The sequence below is a fragment of the Cheilinus undulatus genome, linkage group 14, assembly GCF_018320785.1.
Source record: "Cheilinus undulatus linkage group 14, ASM1832078v1, whole genome shotgun sequence".
NCBI classification, from domain to species: Eukaryota; Metazoa; Chordata; class Actinopteri; order Labriformes; family Labridae; genus Cheilinus; species Cheilinus undulatus.
Genome location: NC_054878.1, coordinates 30,211,501 through 30,233,467, shown reverse-complemented (window position 1 = coordinate 30,233,467; position 21,967 = coordinate 30,211,501). Strand labels below are relative to the sequence as shown.

General features: G+C 40.4%; 1 protein-coding gene across 7 annotated transcripts in view; it reads right to left on the bottom strand.

Moving 5' to 3' along the window:
* Window positions 1-21,967, bottom strand: part of fndc1 (fibronectin type III domain containing 1) — a 64,403-nt gene that overhangs the window by 10,115 nt on the left and 32,321 nt on the right. For 6 of the 7 annotated variants that reach the window (XM_041804547.1, XM_041804548.1, XM_041804550.1 and 3 more), the window contains 10 exons: window positions 21,723-21,830; window positions 20,002-20,190; window positions 17,471-19,909; window positions 17,202-17,317; window positions 15,651-15,762; window positions 15,217-15,555; window positions 13,607-13,666; window positions 12,442-12,615; window positions 8,750-8,986; window positions 3,025-3,133 (listed from right to left, as the gene is read on the bottom strand). In XM_041804547.1, the coding sequence (XP_041660481.1) occupies window positions 3,025-3,133; window positions 8,750-8,986; window positions 12,442-12,615; window positions 13,607-13,666; window positions 15,217-15,555; window positions 15,651-15,762; window positions 17,202-17,317; window positions 17,471-19,909; window positions 20,002-20,190; window positions 21,723-21,830 (3,883 nt within the window). The remainder of the gene's footprint in view (window positions 1-3,024; window positions 3,134-8,749; window positions 8,987-12,441; window positions 12,616-13,606; window positions 13,667-15,216; window positions 15,556-15,650; window positions 15,763-17,201; window positions 17,318-17,470; window positions 19,910-20,001; window positions 20,191-21,722; window positions 21,831-21,967) is intronic. The other variant, XM_041804551.1, reaches the window with a different exon arrangement.

The following is a 21,967-nucleotide window of genomic DNA, read 5'->3' as shown; positions in this document are numbered from 1 at the left end:
TATCTAGACTGTAAATAAGCTGCTAAGAGTGTATAAAACCATCACAATAGAGTTTGGTTGTCCAAAATTTTCCTGAGAAGGGTACTTGAATTCAAAACCCTCAAAAGACCAACTTCTGGTTTCATTCCAGACAGTAAGGTAGATCTTCAGGTGCATCTAAAAATCTAGAATATCATGTAAAAGTTCTTTTTTTTCCCCTGATCTCTGATTTCTTTTCATTTCTAGACTTTTTTTGTTTAAATCTTGATGTATATGTATGTATGTAATCTTGATGCTTACAGCTTGAGAAATCAAATATCCACTATCTCAAAATATTATAATATTGTGGAAAAGTCCAATTTTAAAGGCTTTTTGAGTCTTCATTCTCTCACCCAGGTTCAGTACACACAACCACAATCATAGGGAAGACTGCTGGATTGACAAATGTTCAGAAGACCATCTCTGACACCCTGCAGAATGAGGGTATGCCACAGAAGGTCATCGGTGAAAGGGCAGGCTGTTCTCAGAGAGCTGTCTCAATGATTGGAATGATTAGAAATAATGATTAGAAAAGGCGCACACGCTACAGGGATGAGCTCAGCCTTCAGAGGATTGTCAAACAAAGCAGATTCAAGAACTTAGGGGAACATCACACGGTGTAAACTGAGGCTGGAATCAATGTTTTAAGAGCCACCACCAAGTGGCAACCTCCAGTCCTGAAAAATGAAGCCAATGCGGAAGTGGAAAAAATTTGCAATACCGCGAGCGCCCACTTGAGGCTGGCTGCAGGAACAGCGGAAGTCCCGTCTGGACACCTGTTAAACAGCCAATTTTGACACCAGAAATAAACTGGTTTACAGCCTGGTTCAAAACACCAAACATGTCTCATTAGCTAGTGTCTTACTGTGCTCCCACTGTACGGGAGAATTTTTTTGTACCATGATCGTTTGGATTATATTTAGGATGAAAGCTGATTGGCACGTCTCATTTGATTGACAGATAGCTCGGCAGGCAGAGGCTCCATTTCTGTCAACCAGAATGCTAGCTAGCAGGCTTACAGGAGGTTGCGCTTAGTGGGCGGGCCGTTAGGTTGATCCAAAGTTCGGCTGAGACCGCGATTTCAATATGAAAGCCTCCATGGATTGGCTTAAAGAGTCGTCTGAGTCCGCCTATTGTAAGCAGATGACTGACGTCACACGGGGTTTGTCGAATTCTTTCTACAGTCTATGGCCACCACACACAGACAGGTGCAGAAATGGGCTACAAGTCTCTGAAGTATTGATTCTTGAATGTTAAAGGGGTGAAGTCATTACACATAAAGAATTTAAGGTTAAAGCTGTGAAAAAAGGTAAAAAATACAGGATTACTGACAGAGTTCCATGATTTGAATCACCCAAAAGCCCTTTCAAGAGCTTTGTTACCTTTTACAATCATGTAAGGGGGAAAACTTGTGGATCACAGGAAATGTGTCCACCTGTGTGTGTGCATGTGTTGAGCTCTATTGTAGCTCCGTATTTCTGGCAACCAGAAGGAGCCTGCAGCATGGGAAATACCAACAGTATCCCATAAATCATTCACTGGCCAACCGTAACCAAGGAAGACACACTAATGTGGATAAAAAGCGGTTGCCAGGGAGGGGAAGCCTCTCTGCAGACTTTTGGAAAAACTCTCCCTGAGCACGCAGCTCTGCTGTTTGTGTTCAGCAGCAGGTGGTTGCTGTCTTTTCACTTCAACATGAGACGCACCTCAAACTGGTTTCATTCATTCAGAGAGAGGAGATACTCTGCACATACATCTGGAACTGTTTTTCCATCAGATAATAGTTAAGATTACTTACTTAAAAGAGTGAATAAATGTGATTTTATGGAGTGCCAGATGGGGAGCAGACACATCAGGATATTTCAGACAGTGTCTGGTCACAGAAGTAAAAAAAAAAAAAAAACTTTCATCTCTCATCTCAGTTATGTGTGCAGTGGACTTATTGGGTGACAAAGATATATGTAGGGGTTGTCTATGTTCCTGTAGACCGCAACTCAATATATCTCACAGAAACAGAAAAACAATGTTTCAAAGAATGACACGTTTCACATTTCACAGGAGAACTTTGGCTGACACATTGTTATTTTTATGTACAGCTTGATAGCAGTTTCACCTTCCTGTCTGCCGTTTATTCATCTCTTTTGTAAAGCATGCCAGAGCTTCATGAAACAAATGATTGAAGACAATTAACACAATCTAACTTAACTGACTTCATGTTAAATAAACACAAGTGCCTATTCGGAGTCCTCGAAATGTGATCAGGCTATACATTTTCTAGGAAACCACAGCATCTGTCTTCCTCTCCTGGGTCCATATGTTAAGATCTGTTTCCATGCATTTATTTGAAAAACCATGACCCATTTTAAGACAGGATCGTGGAAACACTCTAATAACTGAAACAGACGGGGCTGAGCGTGTCTGTGTGATGACGGGACGTGTGCAATATTTACGTTCCACTAGATTTTCCAAAGTCTCAACACAGCATGTTTTACAGCATGTCACATCTTGGTGCGGATTCAAAAAGTGTTTCTCAACCTGCTTTCGTTTAACCAAACAGATTTAGTTCACTCCTGATGTCCTACACAAACACTACGGTATCAGCATCCAACTCACAATCAGCTCGGTTCGCTGGCAGCCTGCTTTGATACTGCAATTTGTAAGTATTTCCACATAAACACGGACGAAGACCAACGGCAGCACGCTAACATGAACTCATACACAAACATCATGACAAGATGTGTACTCTGTGCATTATGTGATGAAGGGATGAGGATACAAACACGACCGCACCGCTGCCAAGCACCTGCACCCAGCACAGCAACCTGATCATAAACATTACACGCAGAGCAAGTCTTTGTTTGTGTATTTTCTATGACTCCCATGTGTGAGATGATACTGTGAATCACAAGTGCTGTCCACACAGCCACATTAGCCATTCTCTGAGTGTGTGTATTGTTTTCATGGATACACAGTAAAGTATGAACACACAGCAGGTTTCTGTGTTACCTAGAGTTGGGTTTGAGGTTCTCCACAGCCAGGTGTGTCCCGCTGGAGATTTTCGAGGACCATCTGTTGTTGAGGACGTCATCATAGGAAGCACTGTAGACCATGTAGCCTACAGGAAACAGACAAAGAGAAGATTGAACTCAAATGGGCTAATTCATCTTGTTAGACTTTAAACTAACCAGGAAAAAAATGCATTGATTAAGGGGGAAGCAGCAGCTTTTGTGCCCATGTGTATCAAGTAGGGATCGACCAACAATCCATCTGGATGATTATCAGCGTTATTTGGCATTTGGATGACCGTCTATAACTGCATTTCCACTGATCACCGATTTAAGTCTACTACTAATACATTATCATGAAATTATGTTTTGCTTTTATCACACTGAGTATATTTTGTTTGATATAGTTAAACGTATTTATATGTTAGATTTTGACTTATATCTGGACATTTTGAAACAGTGGTTTAGCTGCTTTTACTAAAGTTGGGGGCACTAACATTATTGGTTAATACATAAATAAAATGTAAAAGGTGTATCTATACATACCAATTAAAATTCAAATTTTTTTAACTTGAATATCTCCACTTTTTTTATCAGTATCTTAAGAGTTGTTGACGGAAGTACCTGCACTAAACGTGCGCTTTTGGAATCACTCCGCCCAGCAGCCATGTCTGGAGTGTAGTTCCGGCTTTGCATTTGCCTCTAAAACAACTCTGTCTCGTAATGTTCCATGATTATTTCATAGCGTGGTGAATGTGCAGGTCACAACTTGTCCACGAGAGCTTTTTGGAGTTGTTTGATTGTGTATTTGATGAGTTTGATGAGGGAAAGCTGGAAATATCATATGTCTCCTTAGCGTTAGCTGGGCGAATTTGCCAAAATGTTGAAGTATCCCTTTAAATTTGACCCAAACAGTACATAAAAGCTAAATGAGTGCTTAAATGTTTTTATACAAAGATGAGATAATCAAGGGCTGCACAGCAGTGCAAGGGTTAGCGCTGTTGCCTCACAGCAAGAAGGTCCCGGGTTCACTTCCTAGTCAGGGCCTTTCTGTGTGGAGTTTGCATGTTCTCCCCTTGCACGCGTGGGTTCTCCACAGGTACTCCAGCTTCCTCCCACCACCAAAAACATGCTCATCAGGTTAACTAAGCACTCTAAACTGGCCGTAGGTTTGAGTGTGATGCTTGACAGTAGCGTTCTCCTACTTTCAGCACTAAGTGGTGCTAACCTGCTTATTTTTGTAAACAAACATTTTGATTAGAAAATTTCATTTATGGGCTTTACATAATAAACATATTGACAGCCAGTCTCCCCTCTCTGATGAACTGGGCGTCATCCAGGCCTCCAATTTTACAAGGCTATTTGCCTGTCAGTCATTTAAACATATCCAAACACTTGCATAATGTTTGTCTCTCTCCCACTTTCTTTTCCTTCCCTGTCTACGTGTGATTATCTTATAGAACAGAAATAATAATAAGGGTACAGGGAGAGAATACAACTCTTTGTTTTTATCTTTTGTGGGTTTTATTTGCTGTTTTTAATTATTGTCTCTCTTTTTCCATTTGTCATTGTATTTTAATGTACTGTGTGAAGTACTTTGGATTGCCTTGTTGCTGAAATGTGCTGTACAAATAAACTTGCCTTGCCTAATGTGAGAAGGCAATCTGTACTAGGTATGAAACTGCCTTGCACTGGAAAAAGGGAAACAGTTAGCTTAGCTCTGTTTAAAGATAGACATAGATAACAGTTACTTAAGTCTATAAAAAATGTGCCTTTTTTATTTATTTTAGTAAGTCATGCTAAGCATATAGGCTGCATGGTGATGCAGCGGTCCACACTGCCACCTCATAGCAAGAGAAATCCTGATTTAAATACCTGGTCAGACAGGGCTTTTTCTAACATTCTCTCTGGTGTCTCTAGTGACTCTTTATTGCCCATAGATGTAAGAGTCAGAGTTTGTCTCTAAATCAGCCCTGATTGACCGGTAACCAGTCCAAGGTGTACCCCACCTCTCGCCAAGTGTCAACTGAGATTGACTTTAGCACTGCCATGACCTCGAATGGGACAAGCAATACACTGGATGGATGATACAATCTAAACAAACTGTTATTCATGATGACTTTCTCCAATTTGCCTGGCTCGCTGCACTCTGTTTTCTTCCTTCCTGTCACACAGACCCATCCTTGGACTCCGGTTAGCATCTTCGAGTCACGCGGCTCTCCATGATTCCTCTCAAAACTACAGGGAACAGCTCTGCCGCACATCAAACTACAAACTGTTTCTATTGGACTTCTGAGTTTGAGTTTCTATTTTGACTGGAGCCACACCAACGCAGCTGGCTGCTGACAGGAGAGAAGGGAAATACTAGCTACTTTATTTTTCTTCTTCTGGTTTTTCATTTCTTCTCTATTCTAAATTTTTCAACAGAGTTTTGACAAAGGAGTATTTAGATTCCTGCCTCATCAATCTGTCTCTGAGCTCTTACTATGGTCAAAAATATCTTAAAACAGTCCCCAAAATGTAGACTTTTTCATTCAATACAACACTCTTCTACTCAGTGAATATTGTGTATATTCCTTTAAAGGATAGATCAACAATACATGAAAATAAAAAGAACCAGAAGTCAACTTGTAATAAAAGCTCATACCAGTGCCACTCATCTCTTGAGTCAGCTCTCTACCAGCTGTTTTCATCCTCTTGTTTTAAAGCCGTGACCCATAACTCGTATGACGGGGTTGTGCAAACACGCCCTGATAACTAAAACAGTGCCTTGTGATTATATCTGCATGTGGGAACTGTACCTGCAAATGTACGTAGATGGCACTAAGCCTGTTAGCTGTACAGCAAATATCCTTATGTGACTATAATTCAACAGTTTATAAGAAAATTCACCTTAAAGTTCACAGAGCTTTGGCTTACTTTTTATGATATCACATGTGAATGCAGACAAATTCTGCATCAGAATCGTCAAAGGTAAAATAAAATAGTTTCAGGAATGCAGCGCAGTTTCCAAGAAAGACAAAATCACAGAGAAACATCAAGTGTTCTCTTCCAAAATGTATTAAAATAGAACATGATCGTGTCTGAGCAGACAGGAAACACCTAAAGGGATAGAAAGAAAAAGGTATGATCTGGTTTACACATCAGAGGACAGACAAGCCCACAGCATGACCAGAGGCTTGTGTTTTCCTGCCAAAGCAAACCAAAACTCAGTCTACCATCTCATACAGTCTGCTGTTATTTTCACTCCCTACTCTGTCAGCTTTATCCCCATGTGTCCCTTTCAAGGCAACAGGAATCTGCGTTTTCTCAGAGAAATTCTAAAAAAGCTGTGAATTGATTCATTCTGTGATTTATCCACAATAAGCTGCTGGAGTAAGTTCTTAAAATCTCAGTCAGAACATGTAAAAGGCAGAACCTAGACCACAACAGATGATGGACTGATGAGACAGAACCACAATTTATCTTGTGTGGTTTTTGCTGTTCTCCCTTTAGTGTCAATGAGGGTGAGTAAAAGCCTACCAAGGCTTCTTGTGCAACATTTAAGCTAGATAAAAATGAGTTTGTTGGAAACACTTTAGATAGTTTAGGTTCAGTTATGCTTTTTGATATGGATAGGTTACAAATAAAAGTATAGCTTGATCCAGCTGCTACAGGTATTTTCTATGTATGAGGAAAAACTGGATGCTGAGATAAAAAAGTGTCTCAAGTGATTGTAGTATAAAGACACCTGTGTCTGGAAAGTCCAGTCACTGGTTGATCAGTATTCCTTGCTACCATTACACAATGATGACAAAAGAACACTCCAAATAGCTCAGAGAAAAGGTTATTGTAAAGTGTAAGTCATGGGGTGGGATACAAAAAAAACAGTTAAAGTCACTGAGCATCCCCTGGAGTTCAGTTAAATCCATCATCAATAAATGGAAAGAATACAGCACATGTGTAAATCTGCCTAGATCAGGCTGAACTCACGAACTGAGTGACCATACAAGAAGGACACTAGTGAGAGAGGCCACCTAGACACCCATGACTACTCTGAAGGAGTTACAAGCTTCAGCAGCTGAGATGGGAGAGACTCAGGCTACACCAGTCAGAGACTCAGGCTACACCCAGGTTCTTCACTAGTCAAAGCTTTATGGGAGAGAGTCAAAGAGAAAGCCACTAGAGTTCACCAAAAAGCATGTGACTCCATGCTCAAGTGGAAGAAAGTCTGATGAGACCAAAATGGTGCTTTCTGGCCATCAGACAAGATGCAATGTTTGGTGGACACCAAACACTGCACATCACCACAAACACCACCCTCACTGTGAAGCATGGTGGTGGCAGCATCATGCTGTGGGGATGCTTTTCAGCCACCAGCCCTGGAAGGCTTATAAAGGTAGAGGGTAAAATGAATAGGGCAGAGTATAGGAAAATCCTGGTAGACAATCTTATTCATTCTGCAAAAGGAATACATTGGGAGAAGATTTACTTTCTCAAGAGAGACAATGACCTAAAGCATCCAGCGAAAACTGCACAGAAATGGTTTAAAGAAGTGGCTGAGTCAAACCCTAGACTTTAATCCAATTTGAGCCAAAGGTGCAACTACTAAATACTGATTTGAAGGGGGTGAATATCTATGCAGTCACTTATTTTACATTGCATGTTTTTATTCAATTGACATTACTGTGTAGAAAGCTGTTTTCACTCTGACATTTAAGAGTTTTTTTTTGCATTTTTCTGTCTACAAATCCAAATTATATTGACCATGACTGTTCTATCAAATCAATAAAAGGGCAAAATATTCATGGGGGTGAATAGTTTTTATAGGCACTGGGGATGAGAGTGTGTTTGCGAGTCAAAGACAGCATCACCTTTTTCCTGTCTCAGACTTATTAAAATAGTGTGGTCAGCAAGTCAGGGCTTGCTTTGACTGTAAATTTTAGAAGCACTCACCCCTGCTCAAATCATTACGTTCATGAGAGAGCCTGTTCCTCTGTGCCAATCCTGGATCACTCCAGGCAGAGGAGAGTGCAGTGATTGATAAACAGCAAAATAAAATCCAGCAGCATCACACAAGCCTGTGACCACTGCTGGTCCTTTTTAGTTCTGGCAGTGCTTATATTCAATGCAAAGTCAATGCAGTCCAGTGTTCTAAGCTCTCAGTGCCCTGAGTGGAAAAAATGCTCTCCGTGTCAGCTCTTTTGGTTCCATGCTCACAGCATTTTCAGTTGAAAACAGTTCAGCTTTTGGATCAATGCTTGTCAATGTCACTTGTCTCTCAAGGACCAGTCAAAACCAAGACTACTGACAATGGAGGAAGGGAAACCAATCAGACTGATCTATTCGATGAGGCTGCAGCTATTTCCTGTCAGGATTCCTTTACATTGTTTTAATGTTTTGTTGGTGATATTTCCTTCAAAAAGAGAAGATATGAAGATCACTGGGCTAAAAGCACCAGCTGTGGACACAGGCCCTAATGCAATAATAGTACAGGCTCCTTCAGGAAACAATGGAAAACACAGTTGTTGTGCAGTAAGCATTTAAAAGTTTCCTTTTTTTCATTTTTATTTTACATCTGCTGCACATTCATACTATATTTTTCCCAACCTGGGTAGAGCAATGTTTCTTAAAGTATGCTCTCAATATAATATTCAGCATCCTGACATGTTTCCTTTAATTAAATTACACCTCACTTCAACACATGAAGTGTTTCAGTGTTTGATAAAGACAACAACAACATTTACCTGACACCATGTCATCCTTCAGGGGACGGGCCCAGTCCAAGATGATAAATGAGTGGCAGCCCTCCATGGCAACCACGGTGAGGTTATGGGGCTTGTTTTTAGGAGGCTGATTCTGATTGGCTGCAAGGTTGTCTTTCTCTATCAGGCTTTCCAGTACGTCGACTTGAAGAAACTCCAGAGCCTCGGTCAAGGAGCACGGAGCACCTGGATCCTTCCGGATGTAGTTCACGTACGGAGCTGAAAACAGGAGACAGTAATGAAAACAAATCAATAACTGAGTCACCATTATTTTTTTTATTTAACTCTACGACAAAATGCACCAATATTACCAATGTAGAATTAATTTCAATATTTAAAAGCAGTGTTAAAATTAGGAAATAATTGATCTGTAAAGGACAAAATTTCTACAAGAACATTTTAAAGAAAGCATGATTAACCACGTCTAGCTATTTTAATTTTGTCAGCTGTATGTAGTGGATTTGAAATAAGCGATGGTTTGTTTCTAGCTGTGTTTTCAAGAGGAAATCAGACCCCAGCCTCTTTTGAACATCCCCCTACCGTTTTCCTCTCCTGCGTTTTCAGTGACTCTGGAAATGCCAGCTGGACCTACAGCTGTGAATACTTCAGATTTCCCACAATTCCTTGTCTGTCTATAACTTGGAGGGAGCCACTGGAGCCTGGAGTGGCTCCCACCTCCCCAGATGACTGGACCTCTGCGCAGGCCAAGAGTCTAACACGTGTCAGTATCCACACATCAACACACAGTCTTTGAGTCTGTACGGCTTTAGGCTGTTACAAACTCCTACCGTACGTGTGAACACTGTCATATGGCTTATGTATAATGTGTTTATACATCCAAATACATGATCTGTCGAATGCTGATCAGATTTACGCTTGTCAAGCTACATGTCACATGTCAGGGTCTGTGCAGGCTCATGTGAACAGAGGATCCAGATGTTTCATGTGCTCACTTCTTGAAAATAAAAGCACCTCCCTACAGAGACAGACTTTGTCTGCTCAATAAAAGGAAAAAAATCATAAACATGGACAAAGCATGTCATGTGTGAGCCTGACGTGGATCGAATCTCATAGGAAAACCACATCAGGACAAGTCCCATAATGTCAGCTGTTACATCAGTCTGGTAAGGCATAAATTAGCATGCTAATGGTCCAAACATCCTGGTACTCATTTTCTAATCCATTGTGGCAAACTCCATCCATCTGGAGCTTACGGTAGAGCAGATTCAAGCGACTGCTAAGAATTATTCGTTAATACTTCATGTCCCACATCTGCTTTGAGGTAGATTCATTCAAACAAACCCGTCGTCAGATATGAAGACTAAGGGGAAGTCTTTGTCAGACAGTTCATGCACAGCATGTCAGTCGACTGGCAGGCGGTTGAAGCGGATCTAAAATATATGAAAGTCATAAATAGGAAAGAGGATGTCTCCACATTGAGCCAACACAGCCTTCTCTCTGTGCTGAGGTCAGCACCCTTTAACTTTTATGATTTCCACTGCTTTTATGTTCTAGCCCGATTTCGTCTCCGGGAGAATAATCACTTTCAGATGAGAATTTTGTGATCACAAGGTAGTCATTGTTTACAAGATGCATGGTGTTCTGATGCTTCTGGAACAGATAATATTGATCGTTTCAAAATTGCACTGAGAGAGACACAACAACAAATCTTCCTTATTAAAAGGCAGTGACAACTTCAATTTATTCTCTTGGTAAAAGAAAGGGAAGCCTTAAATTAATATCTAATCCCTATCTTCCAACTACAGACAGGCCAATATTGAAGATAATGAATCACTCTGTTCTTATTGGCTTGAATCATTCCATTATATTAGAACACTGCAGCAACTTTATGTCATACCATTCACAGTCGCTCTGGATGGAGCTTTGCTCAGTGCCAAAAATGAGCAATGTGACACCTTCATATGTTTAAAGATAATCTCTTGCTCTCTCAGCAAATAGCATCACTGAGTTCAAACTGTGGTAACTATAAAACTTCTCAAAGTATACAATGGGCTGTTATCATTAATCTAACTCCTAAAGTCTGCAGTTGCAGTAGTATTATTTTAAAAGCCTAGTATTTTTAATGCAGTCCATAAACAAATAAGTACTGAATAGACCTCTGCCATTTAGTTGTTTTTAGAAGTTACAGATGCTTTTTTGGTTCCTATCCTCCTTTTCAGGAGAATTTGAGGTCTGTGTGCACAACCATATGAAGTGATACACAACGAGAGTCCAAAGTACGCAAGAATGAACAGTAAAACTGCAGCAGAGGGCTGAAGTTTACTATGATCAAGTCTGGAGGCCATGAATAGTCTGTCCTCAGTGAACTTTGTAAGTGAGGTTGGTTTGAACCAATGTGAAACTGAAACATTTCCTTGAGGTATTATACATTCATTATAATTATACATTTATATGTGTTTAAAAATCCATATTTGAGTGCTTTGCAGTTTGACTGCAGGGGGCACCTATGGCACCAACATATATCACATTAGGATGACTGGAAAAAATAAACATTATAAGGAGTAGCTGCTTTCTTTTTTGTCAAAGGTTACCGTAATGCCTGTAAAGGTCAGATATTTATGAGCGGTTGTTGACATAACCAACATAGAGGTGCAGTTTTATTACTCCTGCATGAAACAAAACATAACTCCGATCAGCCTACCATTATTTACTGCACCAGGAGACCTCCACCACACACATGCACATGCACTCTAAGCGGGGAAAAAGGCATGTTAAACTCAAAGCATGCATGATTGCTCTACAATAATATGCATCTTCGTCTGCCACCCACGGTAAACTAAACCCACAGAAAGCAATAAACTGGTATATTCTCCCTCTTTCTTTAGGTTGTTAGTGTGGGAGAGAAAGTTTCTCTATACATCATGGACATGTGGTGAGTATAATGATTTTGATTCTGAAAAGAAGACCTCCATCATGCACAATGGTAGCAGTGTCTGAGAGATTACCTAAAATTTCAGGGTGGCACTCGAATTAAAGGCTACATAATGGAAAACAACATTACACCAAGAGAAAGAAAGAAAGAAAGAAAGAAACAAACAAAGAAAGAAACAAACAAAGAATCAAGAATTAAACCTCCATTAGCATCTACTTGATAACAATGCAGAACCATGAGACACAATATTTGATATATAAAATGTGAGAAAAACAGATACGGTACCAAGGAAAAAACATCATTTGATTGGAAACAATATGAGATCAGTTGCACACAATAATGATGATCTCACATTTCTTGTTGTTTCAAATAATTTGTAATAATGGCTGAATTTCTAGGCAGTCATGTAACAATAAATCATGATATCTAATTAACAGAGGACTAGAGGTATGCCCTTAAAAGGTAAAGTTTAAGATTAATGTATGTTTTCACTGCACTTTTTCTAGTTTTTCTTGATCCATTTACTTCTTTTTCATTCTTTCTGACATTAACCCACACTGTTATTTTTCTTAACCCAGTTATCTTCAACTCACAATATTCTCATTCATGTAATCCTCACCACCATGACGAGTGATGAAGTGATAAGGCAGCGAGTCAAACTGGCAGGGTAATCCGTTTAGAGCACCAGCAACTTGACATTACGACCAGTCACGACTAAAATATAAAACAAATGTTTTTTCCCACCCCTAATGGATACAAACAAATTTTAGTCTTTGAGTACCTGTGAATCTCTTCTTCCCACTGAGGTCAAACTCAGATGAGGGCCCTCTGTTCATCGGTTGGGTGTCTGGCTCTGGAGTTGGTTTCTTTGTGGTGGTGGTGGTGGTTGTGGTGGTGGTGGTTGTGGTGGTGGTGGTAGTTGTTGGTGGCAGGGTGGTCTGGACAATAAGCTCATCTGGTAACAACACACATGTCAGTGAGGTTTGATCAAAATAGATTTTATGGTTAGCATCAATCAGTAACAAGTGTTTCATTAATCCTTTGTAATTGACACCATGATCTGACTCATGAGAGAGCCAAATTGATTTAAATAACTCTGGGCAGATGTGTGAGCTCATTTTGAAACAACTCCTATTCCCTCTGAACACCCAAAGCTGCATTCTTATGTAATGTTTTGTTAACCATATTTTCCAAGTGAGGGGTGCTAAAAGACGGCCACTTCTTCTCAAGGCTGCCAAATGTGAAGGGATTCAGTTGGCAAAATTCAATTAGTTCTGTTCTCTTTCATCACTGTTTTTTTCTTTATGTGCTGCATCAGTGAACCTCGGCATTACATCACGGTCCACACACATGCAACCAGCTTGGAGCCATGGCAGGGAAATGCTACGAAAATACCGTAATGCTCGATGTGTCTTTTATAGAATACAACAAATCATAGAGGAAATATGAAATGCTGCTCACATGCAACAGCTTTCTAGAGAGATCCAAAGAACTGCAGTATATCAAAGCAGAAAGTCTGACATCAAACAAATGCTGCAGTTTCCCATTTAGCAAATTTTTGGCTAAATCTAGTGGATCATCTATTACTTACAAAGCACTGATAAAAACAGAAAATTCATTGTAATAAATCATAACCCACAGCATTCTCTTCAGCTTTGTAATGCAGTTCACATGCACTTTCGTTATATTCTTTGGAATCAAAAACAGCCTCTAATGAAAGATATCCAAAAAATACAGCAAAGAACCAACACCAAGTCAAACAAATTTACAAGAAGAGAAACAAAGCAAAGACCACCGGAAGAGACAGGAAGAGCTAGCAAACAGATTCACTGACAGGCAATAAACAAACGTGCACTACACAGTCAACAAACATTAGCATGCAGTGTGGTTCAGCCGGTCCCAGCACAGTGACAGTAGGTCGGTCCCAAGCCAAACTCAGCCAATACCTTTCTCAAGAGCTAAAGCATCAGGCACCATGTGGTCCATTTCCATTCCTGAGGATTCCTCTGTCAGAGAAGTAAAAGAAGCTGTAGCATCAATGTCACATTTCAGAGCTTGCAAACACACAATCACATGTACACCAGTGCAAGTGAAAACTGTAACTAAGAAATTACACTGTCAACAACTACTTAAATAATATTTTCTTATCTTACGTTTAGTTTTATAAACACTTTGTTTATTTCAGATCAATTGCCATTTTTTTAAATGTTCCCACCATACTTTATGTAATATCTTACACAGCTTTTGTGTGATTATATATGTTTTTAAGTAACTTTAGTTTACATAGATAGATAGTTTATTGTCATTACATAGTAAAAACACAACAAAATTTCATTTGGCAGTCTCCTCTCTTGTAGCAAACACAGTCGCAGGCAGTGGTTAGAAATCTGCAGCCCCACGCCGTCCATCCCGCTGGCAAGGGAGCGGGCACCCGCTAGAAAGATGTTTAGTACGGCAGATTTGTGTGGGGCCGCTCTTAGCGTAGACTGTAGCCCGGCTCGTTAGCCCTACTTCCGTCTTCTTGCACAGCGCCGTCTCTGCCTCCTCCCCACCCAGCTGTAGGTGTCGTGCTTCCTCCATATCCATTTCCTGTAAGTCCACGAGCACCTCGTTCTCCAGATAACCTCCATCGGGGAAGATGTAAACTCCTCGGGCATGCTTCCTTTGCGTTATAAGTGTAGGTCGTTGTTATGCTGCTAGTGATGGAGCGCCAGGCCACTGCATCAGTACATGCCGCTGCTATGCTTACCTCAGTAGGTAGCATTCAGTAGTCTCCTGTTGATCAGGCAGTGTTCCGTGGCAGTTGTTGTAGTCGAGACTGAGGTCTTCTTTTTCATCTTTATTTTTTTTGTGTTTTTCTCGATGCAAACTACCCGTTCTTTCTCTCAAAGGTGTCCTGGAACATCCATCTGCTTTGTTGTTATAGGTTTCAAAATATGTTGTCAACTTAGCTGTGAAATAACACTATAATTCTGAGATATAACTCAAGAGTGCATCTTTCTCGCACTCTTGCTCTGTTTCTCGCACCAACTACTCTAGTTGCTTGGCAACAATTTAGAAGTCTAATTCAGCTAAGTTAATTAAGTTAATTTAGTCTATATGAGATAAAACCAAATAGCAACACACAGTAGTGTGTTTTAAGCAGCAGTGCTGTATCACAGGCCAGATCCTAGTTTTGGAGCATTGCATGTGGTTCCTGTGGTCACGCATACAACCAAACACACAAACACAGTAATCAGATCAGACAATTCAGACAAACAATGTCAAAGATTTCTTTGACCAGTTGCTTCATACAGGAAACAATCAGGATCCTTTTCTGGGTGGATATGAAAAACAATACATCCAATGGGTTATGTAAAGTCATACTTATTTATGCTTGTGATTCTGGCTCTAAAACACCTCAGTGGACTTGACTGATCAGCAGAAAAGCTAAGAAATCTTCCAACTTGGGCCTGTGCAGTATTTTGTTTCATTCCTGGTTTGAAAATTTTACTCTCAAAATACTGCAGAATCTGTTATGGCATATTTCAATCAGTTTTTCTTTTTAAAGACTCACCTTCTGGATAACAGTCCAATATTCCCTCTGGGTCAAGAAGTGGAAACCCATATTCATCTGATTTGGCGAAGGTTCCAGGTGGACAGGTTGGGTAAGGCAGTGCGGTTGTAGTTTCCTCTATGATCCATTCAGTGGTGGTGGGTTCAGGTGTGGTGGTTGTAGCCATGGTAGTGGTGGTTGTGGTTGTGGTGGTCCTGTGGTGAGGAAGGTCCAAACCAAGGACAGGTTTCCCTCCTACCATGAGGATCTTTTCTTTGGGGTTGACAACAGGCCTACTATCTCGGCTGTGACCAAACAGAGCCATTCCTTCCTGGTTTACCAGAGGACTACCCATGAGGTCTGGTTGAAAGAAAGGAGATAAAGTATAAATGAATTTGTCCTAAACAGTAAGCTAATGATGATGAAAAATGTCATGATTATCTGAAACATATTACCGAATATTGTGCGTCCATCCTCTCCGAGCACAACTCTCCTGGGTTTACCTTGGGAGTCCTGGAGGACTTGTCCATCCTGATTCATAAGAATGCCCTGCTCCAAGTCCACAACCTGAAAAGACAGAAAGATTTATACATCGATGTGTACTTGTACATTCAGAAGAGTCGATATCATTTACTTAAATATCATAAGTCAAAGTGTGATGATTATGATGTGTTCAAAGTCACGTGGAGAGAATTTTAGTTTTTAAGGAGAAATCTGGATAAATTTTGTCCTTTAAAGGAGAAATGTTTGTCTAACTAGTAACATAAAATAGATATAACCCATGAGTTCAATTAAAAACATACTGTCTAATTTTCCACCCCAATTGCACCAATATTCCCATTCATATTACTAATATTATCAATAAAGAGTTTGATAATTAAGGCTCATTAATAAGGGGATCCTCATCCCAAAAGTCAGTTATCCAATATATGTTGGTATTTTCATCGCTTCATTTCAGGTAACTACATATAGGCTATTGATTGTACGGAATAAGTGTTGATTTTTTTTTTGTTTTTTTTTTTAACAGTTTGGCTAATTTCTTAAAAGAGAAAATAGGATGTGACAAAATGTAAAGACTGAAATGTAATAACTTTTTATCTACTAAAACTGGTCTAAAATGTTTTCAGAGTTTTTGTTGACTAAAACTAGACAAACTACGAAGGGCGAACAGGACTAAAATGTGACTAAAACTATTTTTGTCTAAAGACTAAAACTAAGACTTAATCTAAAAAGTCTTAGCTTAGTTGAGTTAAGTTAGGTCAGGCTTAGTTAAGTTGAGTTTAGGTGAACTGACTTAAGTTGAGGTAGAGTTGAACTGAGTTGAATTAAGTTTAGCTGAGTTAAGTCAAGCTTGGTTAAGTTAAGTTGAGTTGAACTGAACTGAGCTGAGCTGAGAGTAGCTGAGTTAAATGTAACTGAGTTGAGTTGATTTGATTTGAGTTGAATTCAGTTGAGTAAAGTTAGGCTAAGTAAGGTAAAGTAAAGTTAAGATAAGATAAAAATACAGGATTCGTACCACTCTCATGTCCACTACACAGTTAACTGACATCTGCTGGTTTTTAGTTGACTTAGCTTAGCATTAGGCCCCTTACACAAAATTTCGGTCTTATGTACTGGCATTTTTATTTGGGTCCCTGCCAGAATTGCCAGCTTTTCCAAATACCATCTTTGTGGTAATTGTCTCACATAAGAGTATCCCTGCTTAGCACAGAGATTTAGAGTTATGTTTGACAGCTGATTTGAATTTTAGGCAACTTTTAGGCAAGCTAAGCTAAGCTTCATCACCTCATGTATATTACCATGGAACAGACCAAACAAGTACATTAAACTTTCAAATATATATACTTCCCCATGATTGAGCTGCCCTTACATGAAATTCTGTACATGCCAAGAACAAAATCGCAATCATAAGACCATTTCCGCTTTGGGGAAACACTAATTTATACTGAACACTATTCCTCCAGAGATTGAGGAGTGGTTGGAATCAGTAAATCAGTTGAAGTTACCCATTTGTTTCCATCAGGTCCAGTGATAAATCTCTGACCAGCAGCTTTGCTGGTTCCATGAGAGGGAGTGGACTCTTTATCACTTGTAGCTGTCAGGTTGGGTCGTCCATTTTTACCTACCAAATACAAGAATAATGCAGCAGTCCCTGTTACAGAACCATACATCTAGGCTGCAACTGGGATGTTGCTTTCCTGGCATCTTTTAAGTTACACAGTAGTTAGCAGGGAAAATAACTTTCAGTCACATGCAGTGTGCCACTTTAGCCTACCATTTCCATTGCCTGGTTTAAGCCCTCCACCATTGGTTGGTTTCCCTCTGATGATAGGATAGCGAGTCCTACCCCCCTGGCCCCTAAATCCATCTCTTGCTGATGACGACGATGCTGAAGATGAAGATGTGGACTGGGAGCTGCTTCCAGTTAATCCCCCAGTTCTTCTCACAGTCGTGCCGCTGCCAATGCTACGATCTGTATTCAAAACTGGCTGTGGCACATCTGAGGAACTAGAGGAGTCTGATGTTGATGATGATGAGGGATCAGATGCTGGAGTGCCCATCCTTGAGTTCTGGGCTGACTGTGGTCTGATGGGAAGCCTTGATCCACCAAACTGCCTGTTGGTAAACAAAGGAGAGCGAACCCTTCCATTCGTCCCAACCCCGGGATGACGAGGAGTTATTCCAGACCCTGAGCCAGGTCTCCTCCTTGAAGAAGTTTCCCTTGTACCATAACTCTCATTGTCATCTTCAGTTCTGTGAGGGTCTGTCGAAGTTGAAGTAGGGTTTTTTGGAGCTACAATGCCATCTGTAGTTTGATCGTTTTTTCCACTGGTTTCTCTACCCCCCTCATTTAAAGGAAACTTATCATAATTGTTATAATTGTTTTTAAGGGTTCCATCGTGGATGGGCTCACTTGAGTCCTTGTATCCATCTGAAGAATGATGGGAATCTCTGTTTGGAGAAGTGGCTGTTGAAGAGGAAGATGATGAAGATGATGAAGATGATGAGGTAGCTGGGTTTTCATTGTTTCTAGATCCTGTATTTCTACTAGTCAATGAAGGTTTTATAAGATCAACACCTTCTACATTTTTTAGAGAGTCAGGAGTGGAGGAAGTCCTCAGATCATCACTTGTTTCCTGTATGGTTGACACTCCTGCAGCACCTGTGGCCCCTGAGACCCTAGTGGGTCTACCGGCCCCAATGGAGGATGAAGTCCTTGTCCTGGGAGATGAAACTCTTGTCCCTTGACTAAAACTGCCTGGGTAACGGGTGGCTAGCCAAGGGAATCTTTCAACAAAGGAAGGGTTTAATCTGGTACGGGGCACCACAAGTTTTTCGTTACTGGTTTCCTTTCTACCCTCTGAATCCCTTCCCTCCTCTTCTTTTGGAGAACTTGAAGTAGGTTCTTCATCTTTAGCTTCTTCTGTGTCTGTGTTTTTGTAAGTACTGTCACTATTTCCTTCTCTGACTCTTGTGTCTTGCTCAGGTAATGTGTAGGAACTCTGTGTGTTGTGTGAGGTTGAATGAGAAGAGTCTTGCCTGTTATACGTGTGTGAGGTCACCTGGCTTTGGGTTCCAGCTTCTGAAGGGGACCTAGTTGTTGCTGAATTGACAATCGGTGATGTTTTGTGGTTTTGAGTCCTGTCTGGTGAAGTGGACTGTGATGTTGCTGAGCTTCGTGTGTTTGTAGTTGCTTGATTGGGAGTTCTGTTTGGCACATTGGACTGTGAGGTGATAGCAGGTTTGTAACCATTTGGCATTCTGGTTGAATTTCCTCTGAACAAAATTCCTGGATGTCTTCGACTGTAACCATATCTAGAGCCAAATCCAGCCCCATTGGTACGCCCTGCTGAAGCTGAACTTCTACCTGCAGATGTAGCTTCTGTTTGCTGGGAATGGGTCTCTTTTTCAACATCAGTGGAAGGTTTCATATGTGTTACACTGGGCTTATCAAAGGTGTTTTTTCCTTCCGGGTATGTAGACACTACAAAGTCTTTTCTACTGGCTGCTGACTCTTGCATTCTTGAGGAAGGTGAAGAAGGTGAGGATGATGAGGAAGAAGAGGAAGTAGAGGAAGAAGATACTGAAGAAGAATCGGCTGAAGAAGAAGATGAGGCAGAAGATGAAGAAGAGGGGGATGTAGAAGATGAAGAAGCTTTGGATCCTGGTTTTTGATGGACCCTAATCTTAACAGGCCTCCTTGGTGGTGGTTTGGGACGAATAGATGCAGGTTTGGTTGGGGAAGGTGTAAAAACTTTAAGACTGGGGGCCTTGGTGGTAATGGGCTCTGTATCGTAATCCACTTCATCCTCAGATTCAGGAGAAACATCATTGTCTGGTTCCTTTGTTTCTACTACAACCTCCATGGTCGTTGTCTCTTTTACTGGAGGTGGTGTTGTGGATATTTTCTCTTCTTCTTCCTCGTCATCGTCTTCATTACGAGCTATTCCTCTGGATGAACCTCTGTTTAGGGGGTTCCTGACTGAGCCCCTAACAGAAGAGAAGATGCTGTGATACGAGCGCGTCTGTGAAAGTGGTCGGACACGCCGGTTGTTGGGTGCAGCAGGGCGTGGTGGGGGAGGTGTTGATGGCTCCTCTTTGATCTCTGTTGACTGGACGTCAGATTCCTCGTGCCCTGTTTCTTCTCTCGAAGGAGTGTGGCTGGTCCTGCTGCTTTCCTTGGTTTTTGAAGATGCCGATGCAGCACTGCTGGCTAGTAGTAAACAAAAATTTCCATGAACGCAAGATTTATGAAATTTCAAGCATACAAGCACACACATACTGTCAACAGCTTAGAGTTCTTACATCCTGGCATGACAACACTGAAGGCCTTGCTCTGGGGTCCCTGTCCCCTCCTGTTGGTAGCTCTAATTTTGAAAATGTATCGATCTCCTGGTGTGAGGCCATCTATGGTGGCTGTGGTGGTGCTTCCCCGATACGTCACACTTTTCATTCCAAATGGCTTCATAGCAGGAGCATAGAACAGGATGTACTCTGTTTGGAGGTAGAGCATAAACAAGTGCTATTTGTTGAGAAAGGTATAGCTGTGATTACTCAAGAGAAAAGGGAACAACTAAGCCGTTGAGAATCAAAATTCCAAAGTGCCTACTTTTCAACATGCCCTTTTCAACAAACCAATTTGGAAAATGTAACAATTCAAGACCCTTCAAGCTGGTCTGTGGTTTTGAACTTCTGCAAGGGAGCACTGGAGAGCTTGGCTTGTTTACTGCTGCACTTATTCCAATTTTTCTTTTCATAATGGGGCCTGAACAAAAGACAACCTCAGGTGTTAATAAATTAAGCCAATGTAGCAGAGCAAATAACTTTAGTTAGGTTGGCCTCAAAGCCCAAGAAGATCAATTTTGTCCAATTTTAACATGCTTTAATAATCCCAACCAAATTTCTCCAAAAATGTACAAATAATCCATGACAATGGCCAGAAATTTCACAACAAATTTGAAATTAAAATTGAAAATTGAAAATGCCAAATAAACAAGCAAAATGCCCATAATGTTCTATGAAACTTTGCAAAATGATTAAACACACCCTCTACATTTTCATGATATATCTGAAAATTCCCGATGGAATTAAAAAAAATAACAACACATTCTATGAAAATGCCCAAAATTTCCAAACTCCCATAAAAATGCAATCAATTATTGAATAAATAAGTAAATAAAGCAAGTTTCCCAAAATCTTCAATGGAACTCCATAAAATAAATCAATAAACATACCCTAAGATTTTATGTAATACCTGAGAATTCCCAATCAAAAAAAAAAAATCAGTGAAAATGCCCCAAAATTTCCAAACAAATTTTCACATACATCCAATCAAATATTTCAAATTTGCATAAAAATGCAAAAAATAAAGAATAAAATAATGCAAAGTTTCTCCAAATTTTCGATGAAACTCTGCAAAATACAGACATTTATGCACTAAATCTTCATGTAATACTTAAAAATTCCCAATAAAATAAAAACAAGTTACTAATAAAGTAAATAAAAATGCCTGAATTCCCTAACAAATTTTTCCAAACATCCAAATAAATTTACTTTAACTCCAATGGACATTCCAAACCATTACCTAAAAAATTCTATTAACAGGAATTATTAGTGTGTTCTAGGAAGGCCAGAATTTAATGTCCTCATATGTACATGCAAGGTCTCAGGAAATTGAGGTCCACCTGAGCTTCGCCTTTGTGTTGACAGAAGGGTTTATTTTGTTGGCTCCAAAACTAGTTAACCCAGAAATTAGCAAACTTACAGGTCAAAGAATTCTTACAGTCTCAGACCTCTGTTCATAACCAGAACAAATTGTAAGTGTTGATCCACAAAGGAATTGCTGATGGGAATTCTAATTTATACCATTCACACTGGAGTACAGGCATTGTTAGTCAGAAAACAGAGACTCTACTGTGTCTAATGTCCCCCTCTCTGGCAAAAGTCCACATGTCAAACATCAAGTATGTACCCGGTGATTTAATACTAGTCCACTTTTAATCTGACTCTAACCGTCATGGCCTGACCTCTTATCCTGCCATTTGGTTCTTCAGGTGGATCCCATGTTGCTGTTACTGCAGTTCCTTTTCCTCGTAGTGGCTTGACCTCAAAATTCTCCGGTGGCCCAGACGGTGCTAGAAAGACAGAGAGCACAAGTGAATGAAAGGAGGAGCAGCCGTGAAGAAACCAGAAGCAGCACAGAGGGAGCAGGGTGAGGAAATTGCTGCTTAAAGCTTGTAAAAACAACGAGAACATTGGTGCCAGGGCGCTT